This window comes from Protomyctophum parallelum, assembly GCF_964188405.1.
Source record: "Protomyctophum parallelum genome assembly, chromosome: 6".
Classification (NCBI taxonomy): domain Eukaryota; kingdom Metazoa; phylum Chordata; class Actinopteri; order Myctophiformes; family Myctophidae; genus Protomyctophum; species Protomyctophum parallelum.
The window spans coordinates 19,905,227-19,929,725 of NC_139701.1; the positions used below are offsets into that span (position 1 = coordinate 19,905,227).

At 42.0% G+C, this 24,499-nt stretch overlaps 1 protein-coding gene across 6 annotated transcripts; it reads right to left on the minus strand.

Moving 5' to 3' along the window:
- Positions 1–435: 435 nt before the first annotated feature.
- Positions 436–18,249, minus strand: exoc1 (exocyst complex component 1). Of its 6 annotated transcripts, XM_083767413.1 has the most exons (22): positions 18,198–18,249; positions 17,415–17,546; positions 16,358–16,488; positions 15,761–15,920; positions 15,276–15,293; positions 14,040–14,227; positions 13,422–13,562; positions 12,589–12,675; positions 12,056–12,188; positions 11,530–11,639; positions 10,522–10,590; positions 9,515–9,664; positions 8,605–8,713; positions 7,156–7,200; positions 5,520–5,695; positions 4,781–4,894; positions 4,325–4,404; positions 3,837–4,065; positions 3,235–3,418; positions 2,516–2,715; positions 2,110–2,304; positions 436–1,772 (listed from the first exon to the last, which is right to left on the minus strand). In XM_083767413.1, exons 2-22 carry the CDS (start codon positions 17,536–17,538, stop codon positions 1,620–1,622), a joined length of 2,796 nt encoding a protein of 931 aa, XP_083623539.1. In that variant the 5' UTR covers positions 17,539–17,546; positions 18,198–18,249; the 3' UTR covers positions 436–1,619. The 6 variants fall into 6 exon arrangements, with proteins under 6 accessions (XP_083623539.1, XP_083623540.1, XP_083623542.1 ...); XM_083767414.1 differs by lacking the exon at positions 15,276–15,293; XM_083767416.1 differs by lacking the exon at positions 10,522–10,590.
- Positions 18,250–24,499: the final 6,250 nt, after the last annotated feature.

The following is a 24,499-nucleotide window of genomic DNA, read 5'->3' on the forward strand; positions in this document are numbered from 1 at the left end:
GTTTGAAAAGAGCGCCGACGCCCATGTTACACCCACCGTCGTTTCCTGTCGAATTCGGTGACTGCAAGAATAAGACAAAAAACGTATCGATTGAAGAATCCGTTTCAATAAGTCATTAGGGCTGTGCTGATCAGGATCAGTAAAAGAAGAAATACATTGACTGAGAGTCTGACATCAATGCATGCGATTCTTTCTGCATTTGTCTGCAAGGGAGATGTTAGAAGCGTGAGTTGACAGCGACCTCTGCATTCGCATAATTATATAGGTCACTAATCGCAGTGTAGCACCGTTTTCACTACTATCACCATGGAAATGTCAAACATCCTGAATAGGTAGCTGTTTTCTGACCCGGTGTCAGACAGGGTTATATTCGGTCAATAATACCAATTCAGTTCAACAATAAATAGAGAGATAGCCTATAGTATAAATGGGTTGACAGACAACTTATTTAATATTTACATTTGGCATAAACATACAGAAAACATATAGGAAATAATCAAGAGAAATGCATTGAACTAGCACTGAAATAGAAACAAAACAGGTACAGTAGGCTTAAAGGGATAGTTCACCCCCAAATGACATTTTCTTCCTAGCGATTACTTGCCCCATGGAGACTTGTTTTTGTTTTGTCGCATTCCTTTCCTACACACATAATTTGATGATCAGCTCTCTATACTCCCTATGGAAACCCTTTGATAACCAGCAGTGGTTCCCTATGGAGACATTGGAGACACAAATTATTGGCATAGGAATGCGACAAAACTTTAAATGATGTACAGATCAGGCGGCATGGAAGCTTTAATAGATAGGTGTCACCATTTCCCAGGATCCGCTCGTAATTCCGACGGCGCATTAGTCCGAAAACGTGCCTTGGCGTGCAGTTAGGGACAGGGTTAGTAATGGGGCGAGTCGGAACGTGCCGTCGGAATAATGACGCTGACCCCTATTCCCCCCTGCTGGGTGCAAAATAATTACCATGCGATCGATTTAACGAGGATTTTACCAGACCTTAGTAATCAATCAGTCATTAAATACTTTATGCTTTCAGCTGCTAGTTTAAAGTCTTCTTTCAATTACCATGAGATGCATTTTTGTAAATTACTGCGTGCCTAACGCAACACAGTCCGTGTTGTTTCTCTGTAAATATTGCGTGTCTACATTTTGAACGAAGGCAGACAGCGATGTGTCTTTGGCCACTGACTGTGTTGTTTTTTCTCTGTGAATAAGAGAGATAATCCTAGTGTGTCCGTAGTGTATGGGCCGCGGTTAGTGCTGAGAAATGCGCTCTCTTGAGTCTTGCGAGATCAAATGAATGATTCATAATTATCTTAATTTTTTTTGTATAATGTTTTAGTTTACATGGCACAGAGGCTCGCCAGAACTCACACAGCAATGTATTGGTTATTCTTTTAATTCGAATCTTAATTTAATACATTCGATAATTATTTTATTTTTTACATTCGAATATTCATTCGAATATGGAATATTCGTTGGCAGCACACACACACACACACACACACACACACACACACACACAGCTGAAAGCAGAAATGTTTGTGAGTAGTGTATCTTCAAGTATAGGCAAACAGTAATAAGGTGCTATGGTACAAGCAGCCAGCCTAATGAGACTGGGCTATGCTGGAGAAATACTCCAGCATGTCTTGAATGGTGAAGTCCATAGTGATTTCAAATCCAGGATAACAACGGCCGATCAAGTCTTCAAAGTGCTTGTACTGACGAATGAACTCATCTTGCATGGAATGCCACACCACCTGGTGCAGAAAAAACGCAATGCAAAGTCTCAATTAGTTTTCTTTAAAAAACATTAACAAAAATAACAATTACCCATTTTCATCCTGGTGTCCCAACTTTTGGTAATTAGATCATAGGTCGAATACTTCCAAGCTAGTCTCAAATCTCTCAACAGTCAAACAGACATTGATGAGACAATTAGCTAAATATGGTGAGCTATCTTTGAAAGCCTCATCAAGTTGAATAGAAGTCTTTCTAAATAATAAGAAAGAAAAAAAATGCAACATGTTATACATTTAATTAATTACTTATTTCTTTCTCTCAGCTAAGGGCCTAAGACTGGTCTATGTGTTTTACCTGCAGAAGACTCTCCTCCTCGCACAGATGTTTGTCCACCTTCTTGTAGAGGTTGTCCAGGCCCTTCTTCACCTCCTTACCGGGATACTCCTTGATGACCTTCCGCAGCTCCTGTTTGCTGAAGGCCAACTGGTAGCTCACCTCCTCCTCACGGATCCCCTGCGCCACACGCGCCTCCACCCCTTCAAAGAAGTGCTGTGAACAGGTAACAATCAAGTACTGTAGCAATGAATACAGTGTTTCTAACTCTCCTACTCTCTAAATCAACAGTGAGCTTGCTTGTGGATAAACTATTTTGGGCAAAGATAATTTGGTGTGGAGAGCAACAACAAAAAAAAAGTTTACCAAGTATAGAGGAATTAAATGGATAATGTTGTTGTGTACTTCAAATTCCATTTCTTCTTACATTGAGTTTTTCCAGAGGCTGGCCCAGGGAGTTGATGACGTAGGACTGGAGATGGTCTGTGTACTTGTGCTTGGCTTCACGCTTCTCGCTTTCCAGGCAGGAGATCTTCAGACGAGACAGAGTAGAAAAGATGTGGTGGAAGTTCTCCATCATGACCACATCCCGCGGCGTCTTCTGGCTTTCATTCGCCACCTTCTCCACTGGAGAGACAAAGCAGACCCCATTTAAAGTGCCAGGCTTTTTTTTCAAAGCCTCATATTCGCATAGTAATCGTTGCTATAGAGCTAATTGTTCAATTTCAGCCAATTACGAGAGTACCCATTAATCAACTTAAATGTTATAGTATTCCAGTTTTTCTCTGCTCACTGCTCTGTATCATCACTTCCAATTTCCCCTGTTCAGCCTGGATCCTGTATGAGATCTCTCTTCTAATTGGATAAAATCTGTATCCCAACATAAGAATCTTTTTCTGAAAACTGTCGTTCCCTGATGTCATCGCTAGGGACACATGCATCAGTAAGCAGGAACTGGGGATGACAATGAAGGACCGGGAAGTCTGGCATGGCATTATGACCACGGTCGAAAAATTATGATGATCAGAATATACAGCTACTCAACACTCATTTTGACACAACATATCACTTACTAGATTAAATTAAATCCACATTGTTTAAAAGGGGGGCTACCAGGGGCGCAATTGGAAAGGAGATTAAAATCACCGTTGACAAAGACAGCCTTGATGAGCTTGACATAAGCCTTGTCCAGATCTCCCCGGCGCTCCGCATTTCGGAAGATGGTTTCGGCCAGCTCAGCAAACTCCTCAAACCCCGTGACAAATGGCAGGATTCCCACCTTGCTCTTCTTAGAAATCTTCACCTCCTCCATTTGCCTGATCTGACCCATCTGAAAATTGTTTGTCGTTAAAATGTTTCAAAGAAATTCCAAACTTTTCACACATAAAATGTCTACATGAGTACAATGGACCACAATGGAAACAAGCTCCCCTATTTTCAAAAAGCAAATGTAAATAGTACTTAGAAAAGTGCTATATAAATCTAATCTAATCTATTGTTATTAATAGGGTTAAAGTAGATAAACTGAATTTGATGCTATTAACACATTTTGACCTCCTCAAGGATAAAAAAAGTGGTGCAACTCCATGGTGGGGGTCCCCGGAACTTCCAGACCCACAGAAACACTCAAGTAAAATTTTGAATACAGGCCTTTTACAGTACCGGTACTTGTAACAGAGCATTTTATATTGTAGTATTGCTACTTTTACTTAAGTGAAAACATCTTGAGTACTTCTTCCACCACTCACAATGCACTTGTCGAAGTTCCTCTTGACGGTGACCAGGACATTTCCCAGCGTGGTGCTGAGATACGAGGCAGGGTCCACGTTCTCCGCTGTCCACACGTGGTGACTCATCTTCACCAGCATGTACAGCGAGTGGAAGCTGTCAATCTTGTCTCCTAGTGCGATGAGGCTGTTGAGCTCCGTCTCGATGCTCTGGAAGATCTTGTTCATCATCAGACGCACCATGTCCTTCCTAGAAGACACCAACCACAGAGGAGGGGGGAGGGGAGGGGAGGTGCGAGAGCAATGACCTTTTTTCCTTGGAACCCCCCGCCCCTTCATCTGACACAAACTGAGACCCCCACACAGACACAGTGTTTAGGCACTGAGGATTATGTATAAGGAGTGCTACGTCTGATAGCGTGTGTGTGTGTGTGTGTGTTTGTGTAGTAGCAGTAGTAGTAGTAGTGTGAATGGTACTTGGTAGTGCTATGAAAACAGGTACTACTCACTCTGAGGATATTGATTGCCTGTGTTCGGACTGAGGAATAATTCTGGACTGCACCACTCCATCCGGTTCCTCCATCTCAGGCTATCAAGAGACAGAAAGCCATGTAAATATCAGTAGCTATTAGCTAACTTATGTTTCAATAACATTGCCATATTACTTTAATTTCCATATACAGCATGTGAGCAGAAAGGTGCACGAAGCAGATACTGTATGTACCTGATTGATTGATTGATTGAAATATTTATTAACAGTTTGTAGAATTGACAGTACATTTTAAGCACAAACTCAATACAAAGACTGTTAACTGTGAGTGGACGACCCAATTAAGCATTACACTTGTTTACAACAGGGTCCACATTGTTCAATTCATCAAAACATTTAGAGACATACAAACATTTAGAGACATACAAATAGACATTTCTATGTAGCTAAAGAACAGAACAGGAATTCATCATACCTGAGCCAGGGGTGGTGTAATGGTAGGGTGCTGCTGGAGCTTGAAGAACTTGCTGATAAAGTCCTGTTCTGCCAGACACAGAGGTTCCAGCTCACTGAGGACCTGCTCGAATATCTGCAGAGAAGCACACACCAGGTTTCATTTAACTAACCAGCATCCTCATGGACTCAGTGTTGATATTTGATAGGTATTAGATATGTCTTCAACAAGCTTGCTTAACTACATTACACTCAGACAGAGAAGCAGATTACACTAACACATGGCGATTAAGACAGATTTTGGGGCATGTTGTGTGTCCTTGACCGTCACTTGCACAATTGTGAAATAACCGGAAAAAGGCCCGGGCCTATCTGAGAAATCAACATTATTATTATTAACATTATTTCCCAATCCAGTGATCCTCTGGAATGCAGTCGACCAACGCATCAGAGATGGCTTTCAAAAACCATTTGACTTTGTATCAACTCTTGTTTTAGTGCTTTTATCTATTTCATACTATTACATTATTTTCCTAAAAACATTGTTGTTTTTACTCCCCCCCCCCCCACACACACACATGTAAAGCGACACAGAGTACTCAGAAAAGCTTGATGTAAATCCCAGGTATTATTATTAAGTAGTATAAAGGTGATAAGTCAAATATTTCTTTGACCTATTGGCAGTGTAAACAATACATGTCACTAATCAGTCCAGTGGTTGCGCACACACACACACACACACACACACACACACACCGCACCTTGTCAAACTTGGTGCGGTCGGCTACGTCTAGGTCGGACGCCGACATGTTGCCCATGTCAAGCAGCGAGGAGGACTGGGAGCGTCTGCTGCTAGAGCCCTGCACCGCCAGCTTGTTCAGGCTGGACGTGGAGCCGGTCAGCTTCCCAGAGCTGCCATGTAGGCCACCATGTAGGCCTGGGACACCCCAAGGATTAAACACAGGCCATTAGACGTGGCTTGTTGTGCAGTGATTCTCAACAGTTTCATTTGACCGACCCCCAGTTTGATTTTGCACGAGGCCACGGACACCCATATTTTTGAGGGGCGCTAGCCCCTCCTATACAGAGAACATACAGAAGTAGTAGGGTGTGACATAGTACCCGATCCTAGGATCTGGATTTTGGGATTAAGCCATATACAGCTTTTGTCCACACACGTCTCATATTTGCCATTGACAATGAAAGGAGAAATTAGGTCAAATGACACCAAATATGACATAAATTTGTGGCAACACAAACATTAAATGCTATTGACAATGAAGAGAAAATGTACGTCATATGTAGACAAGCAAATCGGCTAAACAATCACATAAATTCAGTTGTTCATGAGAATATGTATGATGTACAATGATAAGAGCGCCCCTCACTTCACACGGGTGTGATTTATATTAATTGTGATTATTGTGATTATTATTGTCTATGCTGCTGCATTGTCTTAAGGAAGCCAAACCAAAATAAGTTTTACTTTAGAATTTAGATGTAAGATGTAACAATAAAGTACAACCTTGAACCCATTTGATTTTCTTTAATTTCTGGCACCCCAATCTACATTGTAAAATCTTCATTTCACTGTGAAATACAGCCCCAGAGTTACAGCCCTGTAAGAGTCGAGTTGGACCCATGGTGCCATGGTGGTCCCTGCACCTGATTTTCAGCCACACCGTAGGCCCAATGAGAGAGATTTAACCCTTACCCCATGAACCCCTAGGGTCCAATTTCTGGGCAAAGATTTGGTGAGTTTTGGTGTGGAGGGAAAAAGGAGGGGACCAAGACAAGACCTCTGGAGGACCTCGGTCAAGTATAAAGGGTTTAACTGGTTAAGTACGTTCAAAACACAGACAGACAGACACCGCATTCTCAAAGGTGAAGCAGAGATTAAGAGTGTTAATAGCCATTGTATGCATTTTATAATGCATTCAGCTGCACTGGCACACGGCAGAGTACAAGGGTGAAATATACTTTATAGCAGCGAGCGATTCTCAACCTTTTCAATTTCAAGCCAAGGACCCCCAGTTGGATATGCATTTAGGCCACTGAACCCCAAAGGACCCCCAGTTGGATATGCATTTAGGCCACTGAACCCCAAAGGACCCCCAGTTCGATATGCATTTAGGCCACTGAAACCCATCCCCAGTTCGATATGCATTTAGGCCACTGAACCCCATCCCCATCTGATACAAATGTAATCTAACCCTGAAAGTACTACAAACATGCCCTTGTGGATCCATTTGTACACTCTCTTAAGGGAATGCCCTGGAACACCTCCCCCAAGGACTCATGGGGACCCCAGACCCAACATTGAGAACCACTGCTAAAGAAGCGAGGGGTTTCCTGAGTGGAAGGTAAACTGAGTACTGAGGAGCAGGGAATACTTACTTTCTGTTTCTTGTTTGAGTGCACTCTCTTTCCGCGGAAGCGTGGCTGGTGGCCGGTTAGAAAAAAGGGAATGCGTCAAAGACAGAGAGAGGTTAGGCTTAAAACATGCAGCATGTTTGTGGTGGTGCTGGGGTGACGCTAGATGTTAGCTGGAACAAGTCATAAACGCAGACATAGGCATGCAGAGTACAGCAGCTTAGGTGTCACTGTGGCTCGGTCAGAAAACAATGATTTATTTTTACTTCATAAGGAGAAAAGGCTAACAATGAATGAAAAAAAGCAAAGCTCTTTTTTGTGTGCCAGTCAGGAGGCCCGTCCTCCATCCTACCCTTCTGTCCAGCATCCCTGCTGATAGGCCTCTCCGGAACACGGTCAGTTGTGTTCGTATAGAGGGCATGTGGCCGTGGTTTTCTGGTTCCACTGAAAAATCAGCCATTCATTTTTCCCATAGAGATTTACAAACATATTTATACAAATTATTTTAAGCCTACTAAGCCATCCAGGATCCTGGTGAGTCATGACCATAAAACCTTTGATTCTGCGATATATATATAAATAATTTTGTAAATCTCTATGGGAAAAATGTATTGGAGATTTTTGAGTGGAACCAGGAAATCATGCCCACTGCTATGCCCTATAATTGCTTGGCCAAGCCAGATGCAGTATGCAACGCAGTAGATTCTCCGGTGGTGAGCAGGTACTTAACACCAGAGTCGCTAAATGTGCTCCATTGCTGTAAATCGCTGGGCGCTTTGATTTAATGGTCGATCCCAACGGCCTTTACTGCATGTCTTCCCCCCATTTCCTCCTGTCAGCCTACGGTCTGTCCCTCCATAAAAAATATAAAGAGTCTTTGCCTTACCACTGACACCATAAAACTAGTCAGAGTAAGCATTCGGAAAGGGTTAAACATGAAGACGTTCACAAAGTTGGCAGACTTAGATGGGAAAAGATGCCACATAGACAAAGAGTTCCTCTGAGGCTGTGTAGCCATTATGATGCACTGGAGGGAGACGGCTGTGACAGCTGATACAAGTAATTATGGCTCCAACAGTTAATTGAACTAATGGATGTAGTAGAAAACAGTGAAAATAGCCGTTGATATAAGATCTTTAAAACACTTGTTTTGATTAATAGAAAAAGTAATAAAAAGAATAATGGCTAAGAGAATAATCCTTGCAGCCCTACAAGTAATGACACAACGATGTGGCGTGTTTTTCAATTTGTACTCCATCACACAATGTGTTGCAGTGTTGCTCGGTGTCACTTGCAGACAACAGCAGTACTACAACCTCACAACGTCTGAGCTTGAACACCTGCTCTCGACAAGTGACACTGTCTGTCATGCGATGGAGTCACGTCAGAATGACCAACCTTTTTTTCCTCTACCTTTTTATATATATCATCAATTTTACAACATGCATACATCTTTCTATGACACCTTCTTACCAAACTTGCCCTTCGCCTCCTTGGTTGTACCCGCCATCTTTATCTTGGCGACCTCAAAGAAATCTTTGATTTCCCGTTCATACAATCTTGTCATGTAGTCAACATAGGTCTAAGACACAAGACACAAAGTTAGCTTGGACAGAGAAGTGAGACTGATACCACAGAGCATGTCAATTAACTCATTTAAAGCTGTAGTAGTAAAGATTAATACGTGGTGACAAAATCAGTCAAAGCAGGGAATCGAAAGCACAGCAGACGTCAAAATCAACAGCCATTCCGACATCTGCCACTGGAGTAAAAAATAAGCATTTTTCTCGGATGGTATATTGCATGTTGCTTTTTGCATTAGTTGACATTATTAATGGCATAAATTGACAGTGTTTTCTCTTTAAACAGTAAACATACAGTAAAATGAGGGTACTGGCCATGGATGAGGGTTGTCAAAATCATGACATTTTACTTTAAGATGAATTGTGGTTTTGGGATTGAACCTTGGAACATATACTGTAAATAAACATTTCTGTTTGGATTTTAGACTTTGTATACAAAACTGCACAGGTCAGAAAGATATGACGCGAATTAAATATACAAAGAAATTACAATGTCAATCAAAATAATGTACTATGGCCAAAAAGAAGAAAGGAAAAATAAGTTGAATGTATACAGATGACTGGAAATGATGATAGACACTTATGGTGCGTTCACACGGGCAGATGAGACAATGCAAAGACGCATTGTGAGTTTTGGAGCAGCTACATGACGCATCATTCTGTCTTTGCAACGTCATGCCGCTGGCTTCCATTGACAATGAATGGTAGACTGCATAATTTAATCTGCCCGTGTGAACGCAACATTATGCAAAAATAAATGATTATCTCAGGCGATTGTGTAAGAATTGCGACAGGCATACCCTGGACAGGCCTTCATACTTCTCCCGGTGGGTGTTCTTGAGCCATTCCATGAGCTTGGAGTAGCGCAGCAGGTCCCTGTGGAGGGGGCTGTGTTTGGGCAGGGTGAGTTCAGCAGTGTGCTGGGACAGGGTGGAGCTCTGGTCATGGCCCTGCACACAACAATGGACACAATTAGAGCCAAGACAATATAATGGTATAGTGCCCCATAGCTATCATTTGAAGAACTCTTTCAAATTGCTTAGAATAGATTTTCCAATTTTTTGACAGAATGTGGGTCAGGACATCGGTAATCCGGTGGACTAGGATGGGACCCAGAAATCTGCCGTCAGTTGGGCTCTAGACTGTAGACACAATACAGGCAATACTCACTAAACTCTCCTAAACTAAAAAAGCACAGATACCCAGTCCTTATGTACACTCTCTGTGTATACAGTAGTACATACACATTAAAAACACAGCAAGAGGCCTTGTATTGTTTCCTATGGCAGTCGAAGGTGGACAGGCATTATATAAAGATGAACTAACAATAACGAATAACAACAAGCCATACGTTAGTATTAGTAAGGATCCGGGTCATGGTGATCATTGTGTTGATAAGCTCATGTTTCTGACAAATACCACGTTGATTTGCTCTCCATTTCCTTTTTTTATGACACTGCACTCACTCTACCGGTGGCGCCTAGGCCCAGGCATGCAAGCAGAGCAGTCAGGCAGAAGTATAGATCCCCTCGCACAGCAAAGACATGTTAACACCCCAGTGCAGAAAGCAGAGAACTCGCCAGGGCCTTGGATGGAGGAGAGAGACGTCCAAATCTCCTTGGCTTTGGGATCGGATGAGATGAAGATGTTATGAGCATATCCCATGCACATAATCAATGGCATACGTCTGGGAGTGCTTGAGTTAATGGCATGTCAGTTTCAGGGGGAGGGGGCAGGATGAGCTTGTGAGAGGCCAAACATTAGAATAGTGGGGAGGGTGGGGTGGCATTTCTGTGAGGGTACTCACGGGAAGTGACAGACAGGAGGACCTATAGAACTGAGGGATGGTCATTTTGAAGTGACTGAAGTGGTTGAACTGACACAGAGACAGAGAGCAGAGTGGAGTGATTCAAAGTGAGCCACACACAGGAAGTAGACGGCACAGGAAAAGCACAGCAAGGCGGTTCACAGCGAACCAGCAAGTCCACGAGGAGAGAGAGGGAGGGGGCTGGGGGGGGTGCTTGCAAAAACAGGAAACACCGGGGTCACTCCTGTGGTGCAGCAGGCTAATGTGTAAACAGTGTCCTCACAACTTCACGAGTTTTCAGTCTGCTGAAACGGAAATGTCTAAATAATAATAAAAGAGTGCAAGAGATGATGCAATTTTGAAGGTCAATGTAGAAGGTATTGAAAACCATTTAATCTATTGGAAGAATTAGCATGTAGCGATTCACTCAACTCGCGATACGATTCGTATCACAATTTGAGTTTCACGATACGATTTCACGATATTTTAAAGAAAAAATATTTTCCAGAAAGATTACTGTTTTTTAATTTTATATAATGTATCTCCCCCCCCCCCCCCCCCCCCCCCGAGCATTTTTCACATTTTTTATTTAACTACATTGCAAAAGAAGTAGCATTACTTTTGACAGTGCAGAAACATAATTGCCTTCCTTGATGACCATCATCACCTGGGCACAGTCACAGACACACACAGCTCTCCTCTACAGTGCTCTACTACTGAAAGTGACTCAGCCTCATTTCTCTCCAAAAGCACTTCAGTATGATGGAATATGATTAAAGCTCACATTTCACATCACACACACCATAATTATAATCGATATTACATCGATTCATATCAACAGGATTATTATCTATATACGATATATCGTTACATGCCTACTGGACATACAATGTTTCCAACAGACAGCGACGATAAAATTGGCCAAGAGCTACATTTAAAAAGGAACATAGTAAAATGAGCTGCTGTTAACGTGGTGGGTGCGTGTGAGTGTATCGGTGTGTGTGTTACCTGGTGAACAAAAACATTATTGAGGTGGTTGGTGAGTCTTCTGGCGAACGTGTCCCTGAGCTCGCTGAACAGATGCTGCTGTTGTTTCACAGCCATCAGTTTGTCATGGCCTTGGGGGAGGAGAAAGCAGTGTGGGTGATATGATTTCAAAACAATATCAGCATTTATTTCAAACTTTTGCCTTGATTACGATCAATGGATGATTGTTTAAAAGAAAAACAACGTTGAAAATAAGATATCTATAAGCCTTTTCACGCCGAAGTAAGACAGTAGAGTGACAGGAAATGGGGAGAGAAGGGTGAGATGAGTGATACGCAGCAAAGGTCGTCAGGATTCTAATTCGCGACACACCGCTACGCCAGCAGCCCGGCCAGGACTTAAGTAGTTAATCAGACTAATGGATTTAGTCGATCTATCCATTATCTATCCATTATTACTGTCCCCCAGGTTGAGAAGGAACAACCAATTTATTTATCTGACAACACAAAAGATGGCGCCTATTAGAGCTTGCGGTGTGTAAACCCACCTGGCCGCAGAGCCACGTTCATGCACTGCAGAAGAGCTTCGGAGGCGTTGATGCAGGCCTCGATGCCTTTAGGAGAGGACAGGTCTCCCTCTTGCAATGCCCGGATGTGTCCCTTGGAAAGGTCCATGTAGTTCTGCATGAGGAAAGGAAGAACACACACACAACACAACTCAAGTACATCTCCAAGAGAACACTTTCATTTTGTCCACTAGATGGCGTATTGAGACAAGGTGAATCCCAACCAGAGTACAATAGTGTTACATTTTGACTGATAAAACTGTTTTATTCAATATGTGAATAAGTGGTACTAAATAGAAGTTTAACAAGCCATTTGTTTTAATCGCAGTATCGCATGCTGGTGTGGAGGACACTGTTGTGTGACTAAGCATTAAACAACATTTCTGTGGTTAATCGATTTGTTGCTATATAAAAAAATGCTTTTTTGATGTGCTTCTCAATTATTGGAAAAAGTACAGTAATCATTTGAATAAGAAGAAATTTGACAGTCACAGTACTAGCTCCTAGGTCCTTACCACCAGGAACTGGATCTCGTCCAGGAGCTTGCCATTGTTGGTGTTGGAGATCTGGATGAGGCGGTTGCTCTGCGAGATCTGGTCCATCTGAATCAGGATCAAAATATTTTTGAATTTCACATCATGGGTTTACAGGTGTGTGGGTGAAATTTTGCACAAACTTTTGTTTGATTGTGGTTTTCATGAATGTAGGGGGGGGGGGGGCAGAAAGAGGGAGAGCAAAGAGAAAAAACATAAGAAAGAAACGGGTAAAAAGAAAAATCTGACATATGTACATTTAGGGCGGGAACCCCTTTTGGTGTTTTAAACATTATGTTATAATTTAGCTATTGGAAAATAGCAGATGGCGCACTACGAGCTTGTAGGTCTGCTATTTGTTTTTGGTAACACTTTACAATAACGACCTGTTATAAAGCATTTATAAACATTTATAAGCAGTTGTAGATGAGTAATAATCATGAACAATCATTGTTTACCTAAACATTTATAACTATGTTTAAACATCATTTATACGTTATTAGTAAGGTATTAGTAAGTAGTAAACTATTCACATAGTTATAAATGTTTAGGTAAACATTTACGGATGTCAACAGTCTGTTCATTATTATTACTCATCTACAAAGTACAAACTGCTTATAAATGTTTATAAATGCTTTATAACAGGTCGTTATTGTAAAGTGTTAACTTTTTGGTTATCGTGAAAATATTTATTTCAGAAAACTGGAGGATTTCGAAGATTTTTTTTTAATTTTGAGGTCAGGCCTAAATGGGTTAAAAAACGAACAGGTGTGTACAGGGAAAAGGTAGCAGGTGAAGTACATGAAAGTACCTACCTGCTCCTTGACGCTCTGCAGCATCTCCTCGTAGCTGCTCAGCTTGCCCTCGATGGTGTCCACCTCGCCCAGCGCCTCGTCCAGGAGCTGCATCAGGATGTTCACCTGCTTCTCTGATGCCATGATGGACTGGATGTTGGCCTGGAGGGAGGGAGGGGGGAATGTGGCATGTTTATTTTGTTGTTGACTATCCAATTCCAGTCAAATGGGATTTGTTCCTATAGTTCAGTGCCAATCAAACTTTGCACGTCAAGGACGCCTGAATTGATACGTATTTGGCCGTGGAACCCCATCTGAAAAGGTTTTGTGTAGGTTTTTGTATTTCAGTTAATTTCCCAGCCCTACTTCATGGTTATGTTAATAATAATAATAATAATAATAATAATAATAAACTTTACTTTGACACAAATCTCAAAGTGCTGCCTACAGACAAAGTAAAACATTTTTATAAAACTTAAAAGATAAGTTATTAAGAGGTAAAGCCAATGTTTGTTTTTTTTACTAAGAATTTGAAGGTTTTCAGAAAACCTTAGGTTAGGTTTTAGAAGGCTTTTTTAGAATCAGCCTCAGGTCTAAATGATTTAAAAACATCAAATCTTAAAGAAACAGTTCACTTACCCCATCTAGCACCTGCAACTCGCTGGTGAGCTTCTCGGCGAAGGCCTCTGCGTTGGAGATGGCACACTCACACACCTCCATCATGCTCTCGATGTCCTGCTCCTCGCGTGCGTTCAGCTCCTGATAGTCGTCCAGAGCATCCTCGTCGCCCCCGGCAACGCTCTGGCTCTCACCACTCGGCACAGATTCTAACCCGGGGGACAGGAGACAGAGTAGGGGTGCAAGAGCAAATTGAACTAATCAATTGTATCTGTTCGCACGCTACTTTGGGCATGGCATTATATGTGAAAAGTAAAAAATATATATATTGAATAGTGAAAATACAAAATAGCATATCTCAAAGCTTGGCTATTTTCACTATTTTTGCACTACATTGTGTGACTACTAAGTATAAAATAATGATAATGACAACACGCTTCTCGATTATTCAATAAATAAAAATGAATGGATAGTTTCAGCCCTACGTGGCCACAGTGTACATTACACTCTCTCATTGTTCCTTTCGCTCATATGTAGCTCACAGGGAAGTGCCCATCATTTTCACAGACTGATCATTTGAATTACTTTATGTAAGATCAACCCGGTAAAACAAATACAATACCCCTGCACATCCCCGTTGTAATGACAAACACTCATCCACGCAAACTCCAAAGAGAGACTGGACTTTATGGATCGTCAGTCTATCATGGGGATGGGAGGTTGATGCCGTGAGAATGCTTATCATCGCTGTCGCTTGGAAACCTTGTATGACAAAAACTGATGCTTTTCAGGAAATGGGAATAAATTACCTGTGTTTAATGGATATAATGTAGTTATTAAAGTTCTTGTTACTTTTCACTAGTTATATTTTTATTAGTTGTTTCTTTTTCAGATTTTCTCCATGCTCTCCCTCCCTCTACCGCTCCCCCTTCTTCCTTTCCTCAAAGCAAAATGATGTACACCTGTAAACATGTGATGTGACAATAAAACTGATCCCGTTTAAATATTTACAAAACCCACAGGCACACTTAACCACTTTCAAAGGTTTTAAAAACAGCCAATCCACAAGCAACATGTGTGCTTGTAGATAGTCTATTTTTCATTTTTCCTACGTGTGACATTCTCGTATGACAAATTAGAGCCAAAAAGGAAAGGGGGGGGGGGGGGGGGGGAGAGGTATAATATGGAGATTCAAGGTTTCTGCACGACAGGGACGAAATGAGGTGAAATGAGCAGAGAAAGTTAAGTCCTACCAACCTTCCGCTTTAGGAAGTTCTGGCCGGAGAAAGGTTTAAAGAGAGAGTGAGAATAAAGAAAGCGTTAAGCCACGAGAAGAAAAAAAACAACAGCACACATCAGGACAGGAGAAGACACGGCACAATATCCCTAAACATATTGCATATGCATAAACATATGCTCTTTACTAGTTTGTCTTTTGGCAAAAACATTTTAAGTTTTAAAATCAATTCTTCACCTGCAACAACAAGGCAGGTCGACGAAATTATGGTTCAGGAGAATAATCAATTATCGAATAATCAAATATTTTATCAAATAATCTATCCCAATTTTGGGCAGTTAAATATTTTCACTACTGTTGGTGATGTATAAAATAAAGCTTAAGCATAAAGCTTAAGTGGTTAATCAATTTATTGATATATCAAAATTCAAAACACCAATGAAATGAGCTTTTTCTGGTTGGTTCCACCCGATGGGTGGGCTGAGGACAGAGTTGTGCATCTTACCTTCCAGAAGCTGAGAACTGACGTTCACAAACTCCACCTTCTTCCTCAGGTAGCGCTGGTTGAGCTTCCAGATGCAGGAGATGAAGGCGTTCTTCTCAGCTGTGCTGCTGGCCACCCAGCGGTAGACCTTCTCAAAATGAAGGTCAAAATCTGGGTTCTCCTGCACCATGGGAGAAAAAACACACACGTCACAGAGTTGTATCGTTTTTTAGAGTGGACTTACTTGTCAATGTCCTCTCTGTATAGCTATAACGACCCTATCAGAACCTTTGCACAACCTAGTCCTCATTGGATTTGAAATTTTCTGGAAATCGTCTTAGTTTTTGGGGGAAATGTGTCAAATGCACTGATATTAAAAAGTGTACTTTGTCATTAAGTGTACTCCAGTACTTTAAGTACACATTTTACTACCGGTAAGCAATGTTCAGTTGTAGTTCAGTAACATTAAGAACAGGAGGAATAACTATACTTGACCCAAATACTGGGGTTGAGTACTTTGTCCATGCCTTCAATGTTTTCAAGTGGGCTGTGATCCAGAAAAGATTACGAATTTAGAAGAGTTAACAATCACTGAGTGAGCGAGACAATGGCTCTGACCTTGCTTGCGTCTTTGGCATCCACTTCTGTCAGGTCTCGAAGCTCCCAGGCCATCTGTCGCTTGTAGAAATCCCCTTTGTCCGACTTCTTCACCTTAACCACCTTGGCCTGGACAGGCCTCTCTGTTGTGACTTGAATAAAAGGGATGAGGGTTATTTTTTTACTATTATTATGAAATAGATTTTAAGAAGCTAAATATCTCTAAATGGTTCCCTAGCCGCAATTTGCAACACTAGATTTTTTTATAATGGGATGAATCTAGAGTTGTTGCAGCTGTAGGAAAAGCTTGAATTATCCTCTTTCAAATTGCAAAGCGTTTGTTTAAAAAAATCCACCATAGACAGGTTATAAGCTACTTTCTGTGGCTCAAGTGTTGGAGTTTGGAAGCAGTCGCTTTTATTAAACGGGTCGTTCTCCTGCCTCCTGCATTATGTGCAAATTCGAAACGGGTGGTACGCAGGGCCGTTCAGTGACTTTGACAAGCGCTTCCAAACTCCAACACTCCAAGAATCACCTGCACAGAATTTTACAGAAAGTAACATGTCTACGGCGGATTTTTATGAAAGAAACACTTTGTGGTCGTTTGGTCCCAGCAAAACAGGCACAGATTTGATGTTTTTCTGCATAAACATCGAATGGCGGGACAGCTGTCACGGCGGAAGAGACCGGGCGAAATTATTGCTTGCGCGCTCTGCTTGCGCAAGTAAATACTTAACGGCTTCCGCAGCACAGGAAAATTCGCAGCGGTGTCCGGTGGAAACTAGAGTTCACATAAACAGAATAACTCAAACGAACAGAAGCCCTCAAACGGCGCAGAAATGACGTAACCGACGGTATTTATGTCTTCGTTCTATCATTTCCATACGAAAACACATCACCCCACGGGTAGCCCGGTTCGGCACGAATCGATTGGGCTGACCCAGGGGGTTCCGAGAGGGGCTAGATTCATCCCATTATTTAGCAATAAGCCTCAGCAGTCATTCTCCTAGTGTGTGGCTTGATTCTTATGCATAATCATTAAGGTCTTACACGTGAAAAGCTTTTCTTAGACTCTTACCTGTAGCGCACAAGAAGCAGTTTTTCTTCTTCTTTCCTGCCTTACAGACGTTAACGATGCTGAGGAGGCGCTCATCGTTGGGTGTGAAGATGTCCCTCTGGAGGGCATGCTTGATGGCTGTCATGGTGGATGCTGAAAGGAGACACACCGCATGACACTCTTTTTACACCGTTTCCAAATTTATTCCAAATTTAGTCTTTATCCACACACACACACAGCTACAGCTGGTGTGTTCTCGTACATATTAGAACGTTTGAGAAACACCTACCGATATGTGTCTTTGCTAGATGCTGATAACAGAGACCGGTCAACACCACTGTTCATTTCACAATCAATGCCGTTCAAACACAATGCTTCTAAAACCAAGTAGTCGCTAGTTAGCTGCTAGCTAGATGGCTAACGGACCGTACCTATGTTCCCTCAGCTCTATGTTCCCTCAGCCTACGACAACCTACCTCCTCCCTTACCCTAACCCTAACCTCCCCCGGGGCAGACACCTAAACCTAACCGCAACCCTCTCCCGACCCGCAGCGCACCCCCGGGGCAGACACCTAAACCTAACCGCAACCCTCTCCCGACCCGCAGCGCACCTCGGGGCTGAGGGAACATAGGTATGACCCCGGTTCCGCTTTACGTTTATAGCACGGATTGCGAGTCTTGAGACTGTCAACAAAACACAAATAGGGTTACTTATTGCTGCTAGCTACTACTAATACTAAATGTCCTATCTGTCTGTCATATTTCGGAAGTAAAGGGCACCAAAACAGCCATTATTATTATTACCTCAACGCTTCCACTTCCAAATGTTGACAAGTGACTGGATCCAGACTTCCTGTTTCCCACTGACAGCTGGATATGTCACGTGACAGGTACTACGACGGCCCCGCCCCCACACACGTATTTTAACAACTCTTCGTTTTTCTTTTTTAGGTCATAAGATCGTAAATTCCAACTTTTCAAGAGAAAAGGAGCATACCCAGGAAATGAATAGTTAAAAAAAAAAATGCGAATGAAGAATATTAATTTCTCCAGCCTCCAGGTCAGGATGACGAAGTTGATAAGGGATACAAGAGCGTCAGCTACCATGGATGAATGTAAAACATAATATCCGACAAAAATAGAGACTAGTTTGTCCAAAATCAAAATGTCCTTCAGATATTCAGTTAAAAGGTTCTAGTTACAGTAGCTGTCAAGTGTCAACCACATACAGCAGCGGACCCCAAATGGTTATATTTGGCCGTGGTCAAATTGATACACAACGTACAGCTTAAGATCTGTTCTTTTCAAATGTTTTTTTGATACATCCTTTGAAACCTAGTGAAATGGGACATTTAACTTTTGTTACTTAAAATATATTTAGAAGCCAATACTTTTATACTCTTTTCTTTTGTTTTACATTTAACACCAGGTGTTACGTTTTGTTTTGTTAAACCAGTGGATTTGTGGAGTAACACTGCACTGTCTGCCACCCATTTTAACCAACACATTTATTTATTTTTCGATTAGGAAATAACAAATATTATACGGTTTTATAGTTTATTGGCCTACTTCACACTTTTGCAAGAGGACACTGGACAGGTCTAGTTATATTAGAGATCTGATATTTCCCCCAAAAATCATAATAGGCCTACTTCGAGGGCGTTATGAGCATAACTTTAAAGAAATATCATGTCAAAGAGAATGTGTTGAAAATGTTGAAATTGCCTTTCTGCCACTATAGCGCCATCTAGCGCGTCGACACTGGCCGAGGTGCGAATCTCTATTCGACCTCACTGGATGGTTTCGGGAGTATATGGAAGACAGGTGAAAATCGAGAACTGCAGAAATTTATAATAGTCTTCCGATTGATAGGCTATAAATAGCAAGCAAACACAAAGGAGGACCACAGTGCCTTTGCCCTGCATGAATTAAAACCGGAACGAATTGACACCAGCCCCTCATCATCGTGACAATTTAGGGCTACAAGACGGTTCAGTTCGTTCGCCGATCCTAATCCAGCCACACCCTCCTCTCTCTCTCACGCGTGTGCACTGTGCAGGCAGCTGTGAGTGTGTGTGCGGCGGTGCACAAGGGCTGCCTGTCTGTGTGCGCGCGCCTCGGTCTGCGTGCGTCGCCGTGGAGAGAGAGAAGAGAGAGATCTGAGAGGGAGGGAGCGCGGAGCCGCAGCATCAGCAGCCAGGCAGCGAGCGACACAAAAGACGACCAGAGCATAGAGCCGTGGCGTTAATGTACAGTAGCAGCAGCACCCACCCCCCCGGCCGACAACTCCAAGACTGGACGGCTGGACCGTTGTCCGTTTCGCATCAAAGGTAGAGTGGCATGGTGTGTGTTTGTTTATGAATGAAAACCATATGGGCGTCATCTGCATCAAGCCGATGGTGACCTTGTAGACACTAGAGTCTGCCTCTTCATTTCCATGTATAGGCTACCTGCATCGTTTCATCCTTTACAGAGATGCACGCATCCACACACACACACACACACACACACACACACACACACACACACACACACACACGCGCGCGCGCGCTGCATGTGGGCTGGGACTTGTCATTTGATCTGATCGTAACATTTGCAAACGCCTATGATGTCAATGGGGCCTGAGCATAACTGGCCACGTTCATTCATTTGTCATTTATGACTGTTGGCATGCCATATTTTTGTGACAATACTACGTTGAAACCCCCCCAAGGCCAGATTCTTTGTTCTCCAGTGCAGTCTTTTCGTCTGCAATTAACGGTGGCTAGTCTGCTATGGTTAACATGTCTATATGCTTATATAGCCTGTTATAGCCGTAGGGTAGGGGCCGTAGCCTATTGGCATCTTGATTCCATTGTGTCTATCTATGTCCATAACGTTTTGTCAGAGACTCAGAGACAGTTGCCAGGTCTCCAACCGAATGATTCAATCCAGTCTTTCATGCATCTGGATGTTTGTGTCAGCTGGAATGCTCAGGCATGCAGGCCTACAGTAAATCATGGCGTGTGTTTGTTTAACGACGTGCATGAATTTTAGAGATTGTTTTTAATCCGTCTCAACCCCTTTTTGGTTAAGCATCACATTCGCACTGATGCTCGTTGACATCTCATTGGTCTATGATTTGCATTTTACACAAACGTTGGGTCAGGGAGAATAAATTACATTCCATCAGAAATTAATTTATTAATGGAATAATTAATTCCTGCCTGTTACAGTCGTGTTGTTAGGTTAGGCTAAACCTGGTTTGGTTACTGATGGACTTTCAGTAGAAATTAAGCCTACTAACATAGTCTATTTAGGCTAAACTGACATCATATTCACATGATCACATCTGTCATATATAGGCATATGCCTACAATATGAGCATAGATCTGCATGAGTGATGAGGTGGTCATACAAGATTACAAGTGGACTGTTTTCCAGAAGAAACATGCTTCAGGCCTAGAGACCCACCATAATATAACTCGTTATGGCTATTTGACACGCATATAAACAATGACTCTAATCACTCTAAGCTTAATTAGAGTTAAATCACTAGCAAAGGGTGTCTAATCCAAAGTAGTCTTAAAATCTGCAGTGTTTTTGTAATTATGCACATGGAGAGTGTTCATTTTCATCGAATACATGGGGGCACAGCCAAACTGCACTCAGTGAATTGAAAAATAATCAGGCTATACATATAGAATTACTATAGCCTAGATGCAGAGAATATGAGTCACTGATTGATTTCTCCCCCCCCTCTCCTTGCATTATTTGTCAGGCATGTAATTGCAAATCAGAGATGGATATCTGTGCATTAAAAATCCTGCTTCCCCGTCACCAGGCTTTCCACCTCGGACGAAAGCCTGGTCTGTGTTACAAAAGTGCCGTGTGAACCGGTCTGGAGCGGATGATATGATATCGTTACGTCATGTAACATGTTGTAGTATTGTTCTGTAGTCATCAGGCATCATGAAGAATCCCCCGGAACTTCCTTTTCCCTCAAACCGGAAGAATAACAATAAAAGCTCTCGCTGCCCAGGCTAGCTTCCCTGCAGGGACAAGAGTGATACATTTTGAACACCCTTTGATATCAACAGTTTGACCATTTAACAAAGGACAAGTATAATACATGCATGCATGTTCAAATGTATATGAAACCAGTACATGGGAGTCACCACAAAATTGGTATTATATACTGAAATATAAGCAGGTTAGGCGTTACGGTAGGGATTTGGGTTAGTGTAATGGAATATGGAATAAATGTATGCACTGATGCAATGTAAATTAATGAAGTAAAAGCAATCTCCCCAAAGGTTTGCAAGGGGTGTGTGTGTGTGTGTGTGTGTGTGTGTGTGTGTGTGTGTGTGTGTGTGTGTGTGTGTGTGTGTGTGTGTGTGTGTGTGTGTGTGTGTGTGTGTGTGTGTGTGTGTGCGTGTGTGTGTGTGTGTGTGTGTGTGTGAGAGAGAGAGACAGAGAGAGATTGTGTGTTAGTGGGCAAAGGAGTGCTGACTGCTGAGTCATGTACTACACATTATTACACTTTTACAGTTACTGTGAAACATAGACCTACATTATTTCAGCACATGTATCTGGCCTTGACTGCTGGTTCTGGCAGATTCCAGTACTGGGATCAGTATCAGACCAAGGCTTACAGTATCTAAAGACACACAATGGTAATTACAGTTTACCACTTGATTCCTTCTGAGGTCTGTCCTCATTTATCCAGCCCTCTGTACAGTATGACTGATATATACCAGTTTTTGTGTTTGTGGCAAGACAAGCTGAACAATACGCCCCTGTAAACCAGTGGTATTGATGTCAGTATACCGGTACTATCCCTAGTAAACAGATCTTTATTGTGCATCTCTCGTTTTTGCTTTTCTTTCTTTCCCCAAGGCCTGTTAGATTGATCTCAAACCTTGTTTTATTGACCCATATATATAGACTGACAAGCTATCTCCACACAGTTTTTGAGGAGACTACACAAGCTGTGAAACAAGTGATAGTAAATCCTACATACTACATTGACCGGAGTCTCTCAGGGGTGTATAATAGGCCTCCTCCTATTTAACCACAAGCAAATGCCTTTCCCGGAAATACTGCTCTAAAAAGCCAAAGTGCAGTAACAACATTTTTGGAGGCGTTGACTCATTCATCCTTAATGATTTTGGGGGATACACAATTACCAAATGAACAGATATACAATTAGAGCAATATCACATGTATACAGATAACCAATTTGACTAGCCAGTTGAAACTCTTTAAAGCCTTTTTTTAATCAGTGTGATTATTTGCATATTCTGAAAAACGATGCCCCCCCCATAAACACTAGAGTTAAAGTGGTTAACCACTTCCCTCAGGGCTCTATACTAGTGTCTTTCCAGTTTTTATTCTACATTCAATATCTTTGTGACGCATTGAAAGCTTATCAGCTTTTTTCTGCGAAAGATTCCGTAAGTGAATCTTTGGTGCTGCTCCTGCACTACGCCCTGAGCATTATGGCTGATTTATACTTGTTATGCACAGGTGTCATGCACCAACCATAGCAGATCTCACAGCGTGCTCTGAGCTTGTAGATCAACTATTTTTGAGTGGTGCTAGCTAGCTAGGCATGTAACGATTCACTCAACTCACGATACGATTCGTATCACGATATGAGGTTCACGATACGATTTTTCACGATATAAAAAAAAGAAAGAAAGATTACCGTTTTTTAATTTTATATAATTTATCTCCCCCCCTGAGATTTTTTATTTTACTACATTGCAAAAGAAGTAGCATTACTTTTGACAGTGCAGAAACATAATTGCCTTCCTTGATGAGCATCGACCATCATCACCTGGGCACAGTCACAGACACACACAGCTCCCCTCTACAGTGCTCTACTACTGAAAGTGACTATCATTTCTCTCTAAAATCACTTGAATATGATGGAATATGACTAAAGCTCACATTTCACATCACACACTATGTGTGTGTGCTTGTCCTCGTACATCCAAAATAGCAAAAATAGCTAATCTAAAAGATCACAACATGTGGCCACATGATGCTTTGTGAGCTTGTAGATTGGCTATTTAAATGATTTGGGGAAATCATCTAAATATTTTGAAAGTATAAACTAGGGCTAAAATAACCTTATAGACCATTTTCAGCCTATCTTCATATCATTTGTCCTCACTAATGCTCGTTATACGATGATACCATTTCTGTCTACTCACTCTACTGTCTGAGAGGAGGGCTTTTTACAGTTGAGAGGCCCCCGAAATGATGGCTTTCCGAAATGTTGTCATGTGGCAGCCAAGTCTATGGACTTTTAATGTTTGTTTAGAGCCTAATTCCCAGTCGCCAGCCATGTCTGGACTTTGATATAATTTGCTTAGGATAGTTATGATGTAATTCTTTGCCAGCCAAATCTATGGACTTTAATGTTTGTTTAGGGTAGTAAATGACAACGTAATACATCATCGGGGTGATATAAATACTGCCCTCACTGCGCCCCTCACTTCACACAAGTGTGATTTGTTTTGACAGTTCAGACACCTGCATTCAAGGTGCCATCATCGGTGACATCATTGGTAGGCACTAGGCAGGTTTGCTCATGTCAAACCAGATTTCAAACTTGTATTTTCTATTTCAGCATGCTAACTTTACAGTAAGAGAAAGGCTGTAGTATCAGCTTGGAATCTTCATTGACGGTAGGCACTAGGCAGGTCTCTGAACCACCATGATGCAGAGAGAGCAGATGGAAATTTTGCCATCTTATATAATGAGCATTAGTGAAGGCCAATTATACAACGGTGATGTTGAAAGTGATTGAAACCAGGAAAGACTCACATGCCATATCACAATATTAGAATATCCAAAATCCCAGACCACATCTAGTCTCATTCAGTCACAATTTCAATATAATATCACCAGTAAGACGCCGGAGGGTGAGAAGCGACCTAAGGGCAAGGTCACATGCACGCATCTGCCTGGGTGACAGCAGACTGCTGGGCGAGTGCTGGTGTTTGGCATGGGGGGTATGATCTTTCGGCCTGTTGAGAACTCTAGTTTTTGCTAATAACTTTGGGGCAGGCCCGTCTAGAGTTTGAATGGACAGGTATCAGTCAAGGTATCAGTCA

Excerpts from the sequence above, each read along its gene's own strand:
- exoc1 (XM_083767413.1), bottom strand. The coding sequence starts at position 17,538 with ATGACAGCCATCAAGCATGCCCTCCAGAGGGACATCTTCACACCCAAC. Across the intron at positions 11,640-12,055 it reads GAACGTGGCTCTGCGGCCAG|GCCATGACAAACTGATGGCT; the intron begins GTGGGTTTACAC and ends TCCTCCCCCAAG. Across the intron at positions 8,714-9,514 it reads AGTATGAAGGCCTGTCCAGG|ACCTATGTTGACTACATGAC; the intron begins GTATGCCTGTCG and ends CTTGTGTCTTAG.